This window comes from Haliaeetus leucocephalus, unplaced genomic scaffold, assembly GCF_000737465.1.
Source record: "Haliaeetus leucocephalus isolate CR32 unplaced genomic scaffold, Haliaeetus_leucocephalus-4.0 Scaffold174, whole genome shotgun sequence".
In the NCBI taxonomy this organism is placed as follows: Eukaryota; Metazoa; Chordata; class Aves; order Accipitriformes; family Accipitridae; genus Haliaeetus; species Haliaeetus leucocephalus.
The window spans coordinates 1,223,401-1,237,277 of NW_010972610.1; the positions used below are offsets into that span (position 1 = coordinate 1,223,401).

A 13,877-nucleotide genomic window follows, 5' to 3' on the forward strand; every position below is an offset into this window, starting at 1 on the left:
AAAACCTTGTTTCCCCACAGATCTGCTTCTCACATGTGCTCCATTTCCTCACATAAAGTCATTTTCTCCAATCTCTCCTGAATCCTCCAGCACTCCTCCCCATCAGCTGGGCCACAGGTAGCACTGCTCCGTGCTGAGTAACAACTTCCACTTGTGCTGAGCCACTGGTCAACCTGCTTGTGTTCATCCATCATTTCACTGATCAAAAGTTCCCACCTTTACCTGCAAAATTTGCAAGAACTTAATGGCTTTGAAACCTCCATGTCTCTTTCAGATTGGGCTGAATTTGGCCAACAACTTCCAAAGATACTAGAAGAAACAAAGAACAGACCATCTTACAAACCTTACATTATTAAGAATCAAGGCAAAATAGATGTTATGTGTATTTTTTACTTCTGGGTTCTGAACCTTTAGACTGAAGTCACAACCCCACAGTTTTCCCTCAGTAAACGAGACACTTTTTATAAAAAAACACCACACTCATGAAATCATGAGTGAAAATTTGCAGAAAAAAAACCCTTCCAAAAATACACACACACATGCATAGAAGATTCATTAAAAAGACTCATGGAAACTGGAAATATGATTGACAGCTCTGTACACTAACAATATTCCTAAGTAATGAGCAAGTAAGTAGGTACAGATCTAAACAAGAGAATAAGATTTCTTAAAACTATATAAAAAAGAATCTTTCATACTCTCAAAAAATAGTTATCGTAAAGGAGCATTCTAATCCTGGGTACTCCATTCAAATCAGATCATACTGACTAATCCTTATTTTAACCTACCCCATCAATGACTGTTCCACTGAAATGTTAACAACTGCATTATAAAAACTTCAGCCATACCCAGCTTCTCGGCTAACAACTTCATATTGGTTAAAGGTGACAAGGCCAAGATCAGGAGCCACAGACACAGCCAGATTCTCATGTATTGACATCACTGATGAGATTCGTTTGACCTGTCAATTAGAGTATTTTTGCAGACAAAAGACTGGGGGAAGGGAGCTGGCAGATGGATAGTTGAAGTTCAAACACAAAGAAAAGGGATGGATGTTGAAGTACTGCAGCAAATATTAGTCAAAGTTTGAATGATGAATCTGTTGTGAAAAAGAAAACCAACAAAACACCATCACACACCCTATCTTTGGATCATCTCCAAAAAAACCCCAGAACCACACAACACAACCAGAACACTAGTCAAGCAAGGAGAATATCCAGATATTTATTATTACATGGAGAAAACAGGCAAACCAAGCACGATAATAGAACAGATGCACAGGGAACAGCTAGTTACTTTCAGTGTAAATTTTTCTACTTAAGCATTTTCCATACTACTGCCTAAGAGAAGAAATGTACAGCAGATACACAACAGAGTTATTTAGCAGCTTTTTCCTTCTTTACACATGCCAGAACAAGCCAAATGACAATATTTAGACTTTGGGAGCTCCATTATATCCAACCATGGAGCAATTCCCATGTCCAAGGAAAAGGCTGGCATCTTGCTTTCCTGTCTGACATTCCCCAGACACCTTATTCCTACATTTTGCTTCCAGCAGATTATCACTAGCTGGACAAAAAGAGGTTGCTGTGGAGATGCCACTGACATCTAAATAAGAAGACATGACTGGCAGGTAGGGCCATCTGCCATACTTCCAACCACAAGCAGGACCCATCAAGTACTATATGGCAAGGAATGGCAAACAAAGAAGTGAAAGACTCTCTTAGAGGAAACAAGGAGAGATGAGTGAAGGGAAAAAGACCCCTGAAGAACTTGTGCATTTGTTTCCCACTACTCTTGTTCCCAGAATAGAATTCATTTGTTTGAGGTAGCACTACAGGAATACACTCCAATTCATGTCTTAAAGTAACAGCCACCGAAACAGCATGTGTGTCCAAATGTGTTCTGGGGCTGTACAATTCCATGTCAGAGATCAGTGCTGAATCCAGTTTCAGGTGGCCACAAGTGCAACTGAAGAAGAGGTTACATATGCCCTTTCCTTAAGTTTATTCCTGTACTGCCACATACTTGGCCACTTACAATGATTGAAACCCACTTCCATTTTAAGAGAAAGAGTTTTGTTGGTTGCAAGTGTACCACAAGGGAATAGAAAGACATGGTCATTTTTCTGGGCTATAGGAATGAATTGTGTAGAATAGTAGCTTTGCAGCTAGTAGCTATCAGCTTTGCTGGTAACTACCTTTAACAACAGATTAGCAAACAAATTGTTAATAACCAACCAACCTCACAAATTGGGAGATACACAAGCAGATAAAAATCCCTATTATAATGCATTTTATTCTTCCATTCCTTTAGAACAAAATATTATAAAACTGGTTTAAAGTAAAGATTCCTTTATCCCTAAACCTCATCTAAGGAAATGTCCTGACTTCAGCTGGGACAGAGTTAACTGTCTTCCTAGTAGCTGGTAGGTGCTATGTTTTGAGTTCAGTATGAGAAGAATGTTGATAACACTGATGTTTTCAGTTGTTGCTAAGTAATGTTTAGACTAAAGTCAAGGATTTTTCAGCTTCTCATGCCCAGCCAGCGAGAAAGCTGGAGAGGCACATGAAGTTGGCACAGGGCACAGCCAGGGCACCTGACCCCAACTGGCCAGCGGGGTATTCCATACCATGGGACACCACATCTAGTATAGGAACTGGGGGGAGTGGGGGCGGGGAATCGCCGTTCAGGGACTAACTGGGTGTCGATCGGCGGGTGGCGAGCAATTGCACTGCGCATCATTTGTACATTCCAATCCTTTTACTATTGCTGTTGTCATTTTATTAGTGTTATCATTATTAGTTTCTTCTTTTCTGTTCTATTAAACCGTTCTTAAGTCAATCCACGAGTTTTACTTCTTTTCCTGATTTTCTCCCCCATCCCACTGGGTGAGGGGGGAGTGAGTGCGCGGCTGCGTGGTGCTTAGTTGCTGGCTGGGGTTAAACCACGACAGGAAAATACCGAGTAGTCTGACATCCTGATGCAAGCTTTCCATATCCATAGGAGAGGAAAGCCTAAACCACAGTATTAGACCACTTTCATAGGGCACACCACTACTGAAGTACTGTTACAGTACCTGCATAGAACTGTTCAACCTGGGACAGATCATAACATGGTAACATGTGGTCAGCATGGAAAAGGCATCTCACTCTAACTAGAAAAGCTTCTTGGCATGTAGCAGGAGAACAGACATCATGCTGAATTCCCCAAAACTGAAGCATGTGTGCAGCCGATAAAATGCCATTGGTGGATTTTATGCTGCACTGAGTGGACCAGAGTAAGAATATAGGTGACACTGCGTAAGTACCAGAACTCATTCTTAGGCTTCACATAATGGTGATATCCTGCAATAAGGCGAACAGTTACATTTGAGCAGAATTCAGCCACCATTCCACTCTTCAGTGACAAACGTGCCACATATGTCAGGGCAGACACAGATCTGCCCAGAGAGGTCCCACTTGGAGCATCTCTCACCAGCTGCCATATAAAGAGAAACAGTCATACAGCCACCAATTAAACATTCAGAGAGGGCTGCCTTGACTGTAGCTGGGCACAGACGGAAGAACTGAGGTGGGGGAAACCTTTCAAAAAATCCTGGGCACAAGCAGCAGACTTGACCAAGTTTTCTACAGATCGCCAGGGTACAGAGCAGCCACAAGGTTTAGTGTGTATGTCTGTCACTGCTAAGAAACAGTAGGTGGATTTGGGGAGGGGGAATAAATAAACAAACAGTGCTTCATGACTTTGTACTGCATTGCTGTTGCCTGGGCAGCAGACAACAACCACACTTCTTGTAAACGCTGATGCCAGCCAGGACAGAGGCAACCCTCTGACCTGCTGGAGACAGCCAAAGCACCATCTGTCCACAGTGCTACTACGCAAGGCCCAGCACGGCCAGGAGCTTACCAGGTACATGTGTACAGACTGTTCTCAATTTCCATACTAATGTCCTTCTATTCTTCAGCCATTTCCATGCTGATGCTTGCATAGCCTTTGAAGATAAAAGTATTACCAGAAGCAACTGTCGATTGACAGGTCTCCACTGTAAACAAGTGTCAAGGAAACAAAGCCTTAATGATGCTCTGTCATCTAAAAATACTATAAACAGTGTGTGTGTTACTGATGAATAAAAGAGGGCCTTGTTCCTAATGAAGAGGACAGACTATCAGAGAAACATCCACTTCACAGCTCTATAGGACTCAGTGCATAAGCCTAAAGTATTCATTCAACTTCACTGAGCCTTGCTCCCTCCCAGCCCTACTGAGGGGACAAGCTGACACTACTCCTGTGACACAGGGGATCTCAGGACTAACACACATCTGAGAATTAAGGCATTGGTACTTGGAAAAGTTCATTATAATCTCCTGTGGAAAGGCACTTTGGAAACATAAAGCATTATTATAAGTGTGCCCTAAATAGCCTGCCAAGACAAATCCAAGTATTATTTCCACTGAGAGAGATAAAACCAAAACTATCTTCTCCCTTTCCTTCCTCTTGGAAACTTTCCTGTATCTAAGAGATTTCATGTCTGCTCTCTTCCCAAGTGCCACAGTTTGATCCATTTCTGGTGCTCCAGTAGTGACTTCCTCTCTCAGGTTTCCTCCTCCAACTGTGACCCAAAATAAACAGCAAGGTCTGCCCAAATCTTCCCATGTTAATGCAGTCTCATGCATTATTCTACAAGACCCAGCAGTGCAAAAGACTTAACTAGACAACTAAGCCTGAGAAGAAGAGACAGAGCTTACAGCATCATGTTCTTCAACCTGTTAAGAAGGTCATGACCTATGTTGCGTGAAAGGGAAACAAAGATATACAGATTGTTAGAAAAAAATGGATTTGGAAATGACAACTTAGTTCCTTCAGACATCTGCTAGTTTGTCTTCTTTATCCTCTTGTCCGATTCTGCCCAAATCCCTTCATGAAACTAGCCATTTGTTTCCATATATATTTCTGAAAATAGAGACATATTTACACTTTTAAAAAAGAACAATGTCATACAATGACTGTCCACCACATTCTTATATCTCAAATCTGTCACTCTGTTATTCCCCTTGCAGGCCACTTTGGGAACATATGAATACATAGGAAAATGAAATTTGTAAGACATAAAACGTACTTTGTTTTCAAAACAGCTAAGGAAATGCTTCAAATCCTAAGTATGATGACAATCTAGCTGAAAAAGCAACATACTGGCAACCTGGAAAAGCACTGATGGCAAAGCCCTGTTTCCCACATTTTGCAAGTGTCACTTTTCATTTTCAATCATTTGTCAATATGATTTAGTCAAACAGGTGCCCCTCTGAAAATCACATCTCAGCACCATCCACTCGATTTATGCAAAAGAAATTTGATTCTGAAGAGTATCACGAATAAAAACGAATAGTAAGAGTTGTATCTTTGTTATATGAGTGATGCCCATGTAATGCCAATGAAAGTAGGAATCTATTTCAAAGTAAAAACACAAGGGAGATGAAGATCCATTTCTAGGTTTTCTATACTTCCAGTGCTGTGTGTGAGTGATCTTTATGACAGAACACAAATCTACACCACACATCTTTGTTTTGTTCTTGTACACTGCCATTATCCTGGAAATTCAGGAACTTTCAAATATGAATCAGATAGACTTCACATGAGAGGAAGTCATTCCAGAAAGAGGACTAAAACTAGGATTCCCCTCCCACAGGCATATCTAGGATTTTTTTTTCCCCACTTCAGGCCAATTTTATTTTTTTTTTTGGGGGGGGGGGGGGTACAAAAGATGACATATTCTTAAGCAATTCACTTGGACAAAATTACAAGATAACATTTCAACCATTTCCCACTAAAAATATCAACAAAAGGGATATTCCAGTACAACATATTTATTTAACCAAATCAGTGTTTTCCAGTATTATAAATTTTTTGACGCGCTCCTATCCTTAAGAAAGCCAAAAACTAGCAGTTTAGGGATCACACACTTTCCTGTCACTCATTACCATGCCTCATTAAGACCATTAAAGACCATCTCAACAAAAAAAGCACAATATGTTTATCATTTTATAACGTACCTGAGCTGTCAAGCCAAAACGGCATCAGGAAAGGATGTATCTTCCCCGTATTTGAAGGCTAAGATACTGGTTCTTCCCAGCTCTTGGATTATGAGGCTTGAGCACGTCAGCACTGTGCCAGCTTGCAGTGGTGGGCTAAGAAGCTAAGTTTTATTGGGACCCATTTGCCAAAGCACACACTCAGAGTGCAGTCCTGACCCAGGCTGTCACAGGTGAGTACCTGTGCAGGAGGCACTGCTGCCAAAGCATATTCTGGGAAGCTGGCACCTTTCAACCACCTTAACAACTCGCCCTGTGCAATTCATTGTTTCGTTTAACTTTTTATCACGTAGTTTAGAATTAATCTCCTACAGTAAACAAGCTTACCATTTCTCCTCATAGGATAGGGTTTTAGTATTTCCAATAAGTTGCTCTAATTCCATGGTGTTTACCTATTCTCAATTCTCCTTCCCTCCCTCTTAAGAATAAACAGAAAAATTCTTTTCAGTGGAGAAAAACAACACATCCCAGATAGAAAAAAAGAAAAAAGCAGAAACAGACATGGTGCTGAAGTGTAAAAAACTGGGGATCTCCAGGGTGGAAATAATTTACCATTAGCTCAGGATGCAGCAGACCACCACAAACAGTTTCAGAAATGTCAGGTTTTTATCCTGAAAACCAGATTGCACTTCTCAATGCTGGCAAAACTATTCATTAATAGATGTTTTCATGTGACACTGGATCTTTTGGAAAACTTTCAGGGGAAAGGCAAGCTAAACCACCTTTCCCCGGCTTGTGGCACTCAGAGGAATTAAGAGATTCAGACCCAACTCTTACTGCAACCTCTTCAGGGCAGTTACTTCTGGACTTTGAAAATCATTGCATCAAAACCATCATGTTTTTCCTCAGAGGTCACTTTCAACCTGAATTAATTTATGATTCTATATTTTCAAAGTTTCATTTTGGGGTAGGGGGGAATACCAAACCAGAACAGTATTTTTCTGATACAAGTGTCTTGTCAAAAAGAACAAATCCCCAAGCGTGTATTCTAGCAAACGTTCTTTCAAAAACCTCCAAATCAAAGTAAACCTCATAAAGTTTGTAACCCAAATTAAAAGATCACTTTGAAGAATATTACCAAGCTGAATTTAAAATGTAATCTGAGTATTTGTTCTTAATCCTTGTTGCAGACTAAATACTTCAGAAGGCATAATGAAGACCTAGCACCTCATTTTCAAGTTCTCATCCTAATGAAAACTAGCAAAGACATTCTGGTAAAGCACATGACAAACCAACCAAAGGAACTACTTGTATCATCGTATCTCCTTTTCCTTACTGACCCTGTATGACCATAACATGTTTCAGGGAAGTTTTGATAAGTTGGTCCCACTGGAATAATTACTTAGAAAATCCCTATCTTCATGTCTGTGGGACTGAAGCTTCCAACTTCAACCAATGGTCTGTTTCTCCAGGCAACATGCCAAAAGGACTTGTGTAAGATTCCAAAGTTTCCCAGTTGATCTACATCACAGCTGTCTTCATGTTGCTTTTTGTACATTGCCAAGATACTTCTGTAACCCACTGATTTTCCAAAGCTTCTGAAAGCTTCATACTGCTCAACAGCAATATTGATGGGTTGGCAGGAAAGGATGTACTTTACAGACACTCACCTTGGTGTTAAGTTCCGGCTCAGGAATGAAACATCGGTCCCAAGCCTGTTGCAGACTGAGATGTATTGGCCAAAAGGCATCAGTGTACTGCTCTACACACTTTCAAATACTATCATCTGTCACTCAAGGATCAAGGCACTAGAGCACATGCGCAATGCATACATTTCATCACCTCTGCCCGCACACTCCACAAACCCTTTGCGTTTTGCCTCTCACAAATTACATGTGCCATTTTACACAGCTCCCTACAGCATCCCCTTCACATTCAGGCAGTTTGTCTCTTCTTTCCCACCCTGACAAGACAAGTTCAGCCTTATCCTCTAGAAAGAGAAATCTAAGCTACGGTAGTACTAAAAAACAAAGCACAGCAAAAATAAGGTTTCCACCTCCTTGTCTCAGTCTGAACCACAAGCTATTGAGAAATGTAAAAGCTCCAGCCTCAGAAATGCTCTTTAGAATGAGGGATGCCTAGAAGAGGTGCAGGTTTGAATTTAAAGCTCCAGCTAAGGTTGCATCTACCCTACCATTTATTTGTGAAGTTGCAGTGCAGTTCTGAAGCATATCTCCCAGTTTTTGCAACTTTCGATTTGGTGCACCTGAGCTACATTCCTTTTAGAGGAAACTAAAACAGAACCTCATATCCAGATGCATAGCAAAGGCACTCCAACTACTAATGGGATCAGTGCAATGACTGGGTATTTGGATGGCTTCAAGCCATATGAATGATACAGATGTTCAGTCCAGACCACCAGAAAAAAATGTAGTGAAAAGCAAACCACAAGGGGCCTCAGTATCAACTTTTGACCTTCTGATTCTCTCTTCCAAAAATCCAAATGACATCCATAGTATTAAACTGATTCTTTCAGAGCATTATGTCAGTAAGGTATCACATGGCTCATCCAGTGTCTTACCATACTCATATACCAATGATCTAGCTCAGTTCTAAGGCCACCAAAATTAGCCTAGAACCCCAGTAAAGGTCACGTCACTTACCAGGCCATAGCAAGTGCTGATCGCTGCTGTCCCACACTCAGAACCTGGCTGCAACACTGTGCCAATGAAGTGGCACGGAACTCCCGAGCGAGTTGCAATCTTCGCACTGGTGTGGTTGCCATGTCTCCTTTCTACTACGTAGTTATGGGAAAGAAATCCCAAGTGGACAGTCAAGTTAAAAAACAGATCCTTCTCCTTGTGGTTAATTTTGTAATATACCAAATTTTCCTTTTTGCCGAGATCTCTCTTCTTCCTTGCGTTTGAGATGTGATGGTGTAAATCAAAAGAAAGAAAATGCCCACTTGCATCTACTCGTGCTGGATCAACGATGTGGTATTCTGGCAACGTCTTGATAAATTGCTCTGAGAGAAAGGAGAAAAAAAGAAGCAAAACTAGGGCGAGTGCTAGGCTGTTCAGATCTCACATGACTTAAAGGGAAACCCAAAAGTGACTGCAATTCACCACGCCATCCTACCAACACAAAGGTAGGCAGCACACAGACCACCGCGCAATACAGTCTTCATTTGGGCTTTCTGCTCTCCCATTAAAACACTCAATTTAGAAGCTAAACATTCTTCTTTTAAAATATTTTGCCACTATTCATATAAAAAATTGACAGTCACACACACCACCCTTCACACTCCCACAAGAGCTGGGAACCTTCTCTGTTCTAGGTCTCCAGTACATGATGCTCTGATCAAGGAGATCATCCTCACACTTCCAGAAAGATGACTACCTGAAGTAGGAGACAGAGCCTTACAAATACACATGGGTGAAGAGAACACTACTAATTAGCTTGATAGGCTGTAGCAACAGGACCTCAGTAGCATCAGCTTTAGCAGATGTTGCAGCAGAGGAGGAAATTTTAAAGAAGGGTTTGAAGAGGAATGAAGTAACCCCTTTTGTATAAGGGGTTCCAGCCAGGATAAGATTGGACATCTTATCACTTGTTAGGATCTAGCAAGGGAAGAAAGCATTGCTGGCATTCTTAGCTCCTGCTATGATACAGAACAAACAACACCTGTTCCCAATTTTTTTTTTTTAAATTAGCATAAAACTCAAAAGCCCCAAGCAAATAACATAAATCCACATAAAACACAGTCCCTATGGGCCAGATCTTCTGCTGGCATACTTGACTTCAGGCCAAGAAATCACAGTCTGAACTTATTTAATCAAAAAGAAATTGTGAGTATACAGGTCATTCCCGTTCCTCTTTCCCCAGGGCTGTTCTTCATTCCCAAAGTCTCAGCCACTTAAACATGAAGTGATTACACCTCATTCATTAATTAAGCTGGTTAACAAAGCAATTAACCTGCTCCAGGTACTTCCAGAACAATTTACTCCTCCCTAAGACTGCTAAGACAATCCTTCTACAGACACTTCACTCTCCACTGCCTGCACCTTCAAAGCCACACAGGATAAGTTATGCCTGGACAGATAGCTGTCTGGATTCATCCCCTTCAGGGAGGATCATACCTCCTTTGTCTTCATTAGCTGCAGCATGAGACGTGGCTATTCATGCTTCCTCAGGCCATAGACCCCTGAGACACTTGCACAGAAACACTCCCAATTCAAAAAGACCCAACCAAAACACATAAAAACCCCACTTCCCAGCACATATATAAAACTATGTAAGAGACTTGGCCTTGCCTCTGGAGCATCGTTATTTCAGAAGCAACCTTATTCTCATACACAACAGACTTCTTTGTACACAAGCCTTCTCACCAGCCTACAATGACTTTGTGCCTTTGCAGGACAAGCCACAGCAGTGGGCTTCTAGATCTCCACAGTGGCAGGTCTTGACAACATGGAGACTAACACTTACCACAAGTTCTGAGAGACATCTCCAGCCCTTGTCCACATAAAGACGACAGGGAGTGAGACACTGAAAGCTCAGTCCACACCTTCATGCCTGCAGTCTACACTGCCTGTAGATAGGTACCAGCTGCCTGACAATTTAGCAGCTGAAGCTAAATCAAGGTCCCCCTTTCCTCACACTCCAGAATGAAGCAAAAAACAGGCAGGGAGAAGAAAGAAGAAACAGCCAAAAGTATGGCTTACCTGCAGAAGTTGAATTATAAGACTCCCGGGTAGTCCCACATCCCATATTGTGCTAGCAAAGACAGGCTAACAGAAAACGCTACAAGACCAGGCTCCCATTTCTATGGTTTTCAGCACAACTCATGAAATAATCAAATTAAATGCCTGAAGGAAAACTTACTCATTTGCTGTCACTGTGCAATTTGCCTCTGCTTGATGTCTTGAGCTTAATTTGTTGTGGCTTAACTGTTAAGCTCTGTACAAGACCAAAGACTTGCGGTTTTGGACTTCAAACTATTCAAGGAAGTTTTTTATTTCATCACTAGTGTAATTAGTGTGTAGAGGTTAAGGCAAACTGGACATCATCATCAGTAAAAGGGCAAATAACGCCTAAGTATCTGGTGGCAACAGGATTATCAAAGCAGAGAAGTCTAACTCCACCCACTCCTTAAGTGCTCATTTCCGAATGCTAGTCACTGGAGATTTATGCTGCAATAATAATGTACTGTAATATAACTGCAGAAATGATTTATTAAAAAGTTTGCCAAAGACCAGAGAGAGTAAGATTACAACATAACAAAGTTTAACAAGATGAGGCTAAAGGTATTTCTGCAAGTAATCATTATCCGTTTCATCTGGACTGTTGGGTAGAGGTTACCAAAGGCAATCCTACCAATAAGAGAACAATTTACTGAGCTCCACATTAAGCCTAACATACCACTTGACCTTTCTAGCTGGAGAAGAGTCTAAAACAAAGACAGGAGGTACAATTTTGGTAATTCCTTTCTGCCTTTCTAGGAAAGAATAACACTCAACTAGAAGGCAGAGACAACAAACAGAATAACTTAATACATGCAACCCAGACTGCACAAGAATAAGGGTTGTATTATTCAACACTGACTGCCCCCATTTTCCTAAAGTAATAATTCATATTAGAACACCACAGGTTCTCATAAAACTTAGTGCCAGCAAACATTAAGTGGAGGGAATCTATCCCAGTGCCACTGACAAGCCATGGGGCTTGCTTGTCATGGTGTCCTCCTTGGCCACCTAGAATACTCCCCACTCCAGGGAATCCCTGCCTGTCGAGTGGCACTGCTCAGGATTTATAGGCCAGGAAAGGGAAGTCTTCCCTGGGTGGCTTGTGTAGCTCCAGGGAACGCTCTGTCTTTCCACAACTGCAGTCTGAGCATGTAAGCTTCCATTGGTGCGGCAAGCAAGGCCAAAACATCACACTTGGCAGCACATTTTCAAGTCAGTACTTTGCCTTGCAATCACAGTGTTTGCACAGGCCCTTCTGGGCATACAGGACAAGCAAGGTTCAGGCCCTTCACACTTGTTTGACGAGTCTAAGAATTGTTTAAATTGTTGAAGAAACCTTCCCTGCAGACCCTCCTAATTCTGCATCACTGAAAACATCTGATAATACTCAAAACCACCACTGTCTGTTCTGCTCCTCTGCGGATTCAAACTCACCACACATAGCAGAGAACTGCCTATATTAAGAACGGCTATACACAAAGTGAATAAACTAGGTTAAAGAGAAAAACATACACGGTCTGTCGCACATGACAGAAAAAGCACAACTTCTTTTAGACAGGTAACAAGTTTTCTGAAAGATTCCTTTAAACTGTGATACGTCATCATTTGCCATTGTCTCATCTCCATCTTTGTAGTTCATCTACATCTGCTCCTCAGACCCTCTGGCTTCTTTTCAGACGATTCCTTGGGATAGGAAATAGCATTGCTCATCTCTGGATGAAGCGCCTTCCCGAGCCAAAGAAAGGCTCTGTACTCAGGAAACACCCCGAGCTCCGAAGCCCCACGGCAGGGAGCAGGCCTTCAACATTCAGCAAGGGCATCCTTAACTCTTCCATCTGCCACACTACTCGTGGAGGGAGCAGAACACTTAACAGTCACTTCAGCTGTGTGAGATATAAATTTTAGTCCTTCACACTTAGCACTGCATTCAGTCTTCCTCTGCAAAAAATTATCCAAATTTTGAGCTGTCCCTTTACACAAAGCTATTTCCAAACTCCTGGAAAAGCCTAGGTTTTTCATACCTAGAAAGTTAAATTAATTCTACATTCATTTCCAAATGCCTGACAATTAAACAGCTACTACGTGCTAACACAGCCAACCCTGTTCTGTCCCATGTGGAGTCAGAGGAATGCAATGATTGTTTGCATTCACTTTAAATGAATCCAGCAGGAACTAACTTCAGAACTAACTTCACTTTTCAGGCAGCTTACTTAACCGCTTTTCCTTTCCATGATCTCTGAGGGGCACAGCAGATTTTCTCCTCTGTGTCAAGCTCTCCCACTGACAGCACCACAGCTGTTGATTGCATCAGGAAGATTTTCAGGAAGCAAAATTTCCTCCGACACTTTTGGGTCTTCTACCACCAGGCAGAGTCTTCCAGCTAATCATAATTTTTCCCTCTTGGGAGCTGCTTCTCTGATTTTCCTTAAACAGGCAACAGGATAAAATTCCTGAGTTACACTCCCTCAGGGAGGTGTGCAGTCAGTACCAGCCGGGGGAACGAAGTTGAGACTCCTCCCGCAGATGAAGCCTCCCTTTTCATACACCACCCTCACTGAATAGGAATAATTCGCAGTGGGTTTCATACCCTGGTAACACCAATCCTCCTGTAGTTTGTGCTGCTGCAGTACAGCAGTGATCACTTGTTTAAAAAAAACCAAACAATCAGGACAGTAAAGTTTTTCAGTTCAGTAGCACAAAACGATTCTGGTATTTAGGGAGCTGCCTCTTAACGAGGAAGATGAGCAAAAAGCAGGACTTAGCGATACCTTCATCTATACAGAGCAACTCAGCGACTTGCAAAAGCAGCAGGAAGGAAGGCACAGCTACAGCTGTGTGCGCTCACGGCAAAACCTTGAACTCTGGAGCTGCCGGTCCCCGCAGGCGCCGAGGGCTGCGCTGCCCGCTCGTACCCCCAAGAGCCCGGGCAGTAACACGAACGCCAAACCGGGGGCGGGGGGGGGGGGGGGGGGTCCGAAACAGGGAGGCTGGCCGCCTCTCCTGCCCCAGCAGCGCCAAGGGGCCGCGACTCGACCGGCTGGAAGCACACCCGCGGCGAGGCTGCTCGGCGGGGAGGCGGCGGCGGGAACCCGCTCTGCCTCAC

General features: G+C 42.4%; 1 protein-coding gene across 1 annotated transcript in view; it reads right to left on the minus strand.

Annotated features, from left to right (window-relative positions):
- The window catches only part of ADAMTS12 (ADAM metallopeptidase with thrombospondin type 1 motif, 12), a 170,744-nt gene that overhangs the window by 149,480 nt on the left and 7,387 nt on the right, over window positions 1–13,877 (minus strand). Inside the window, exon 3 of the mRNA XM_010563992.1 lies at window positions 8,693–9,054. Within this exon, the coding sequence (XP_010562294.1) occupies window positions 8,693–9,054 (362 nt within the window). The remainder of the gene's footprint in view (window positions 1–8,692; window positions 9,055–13,877) is intronic.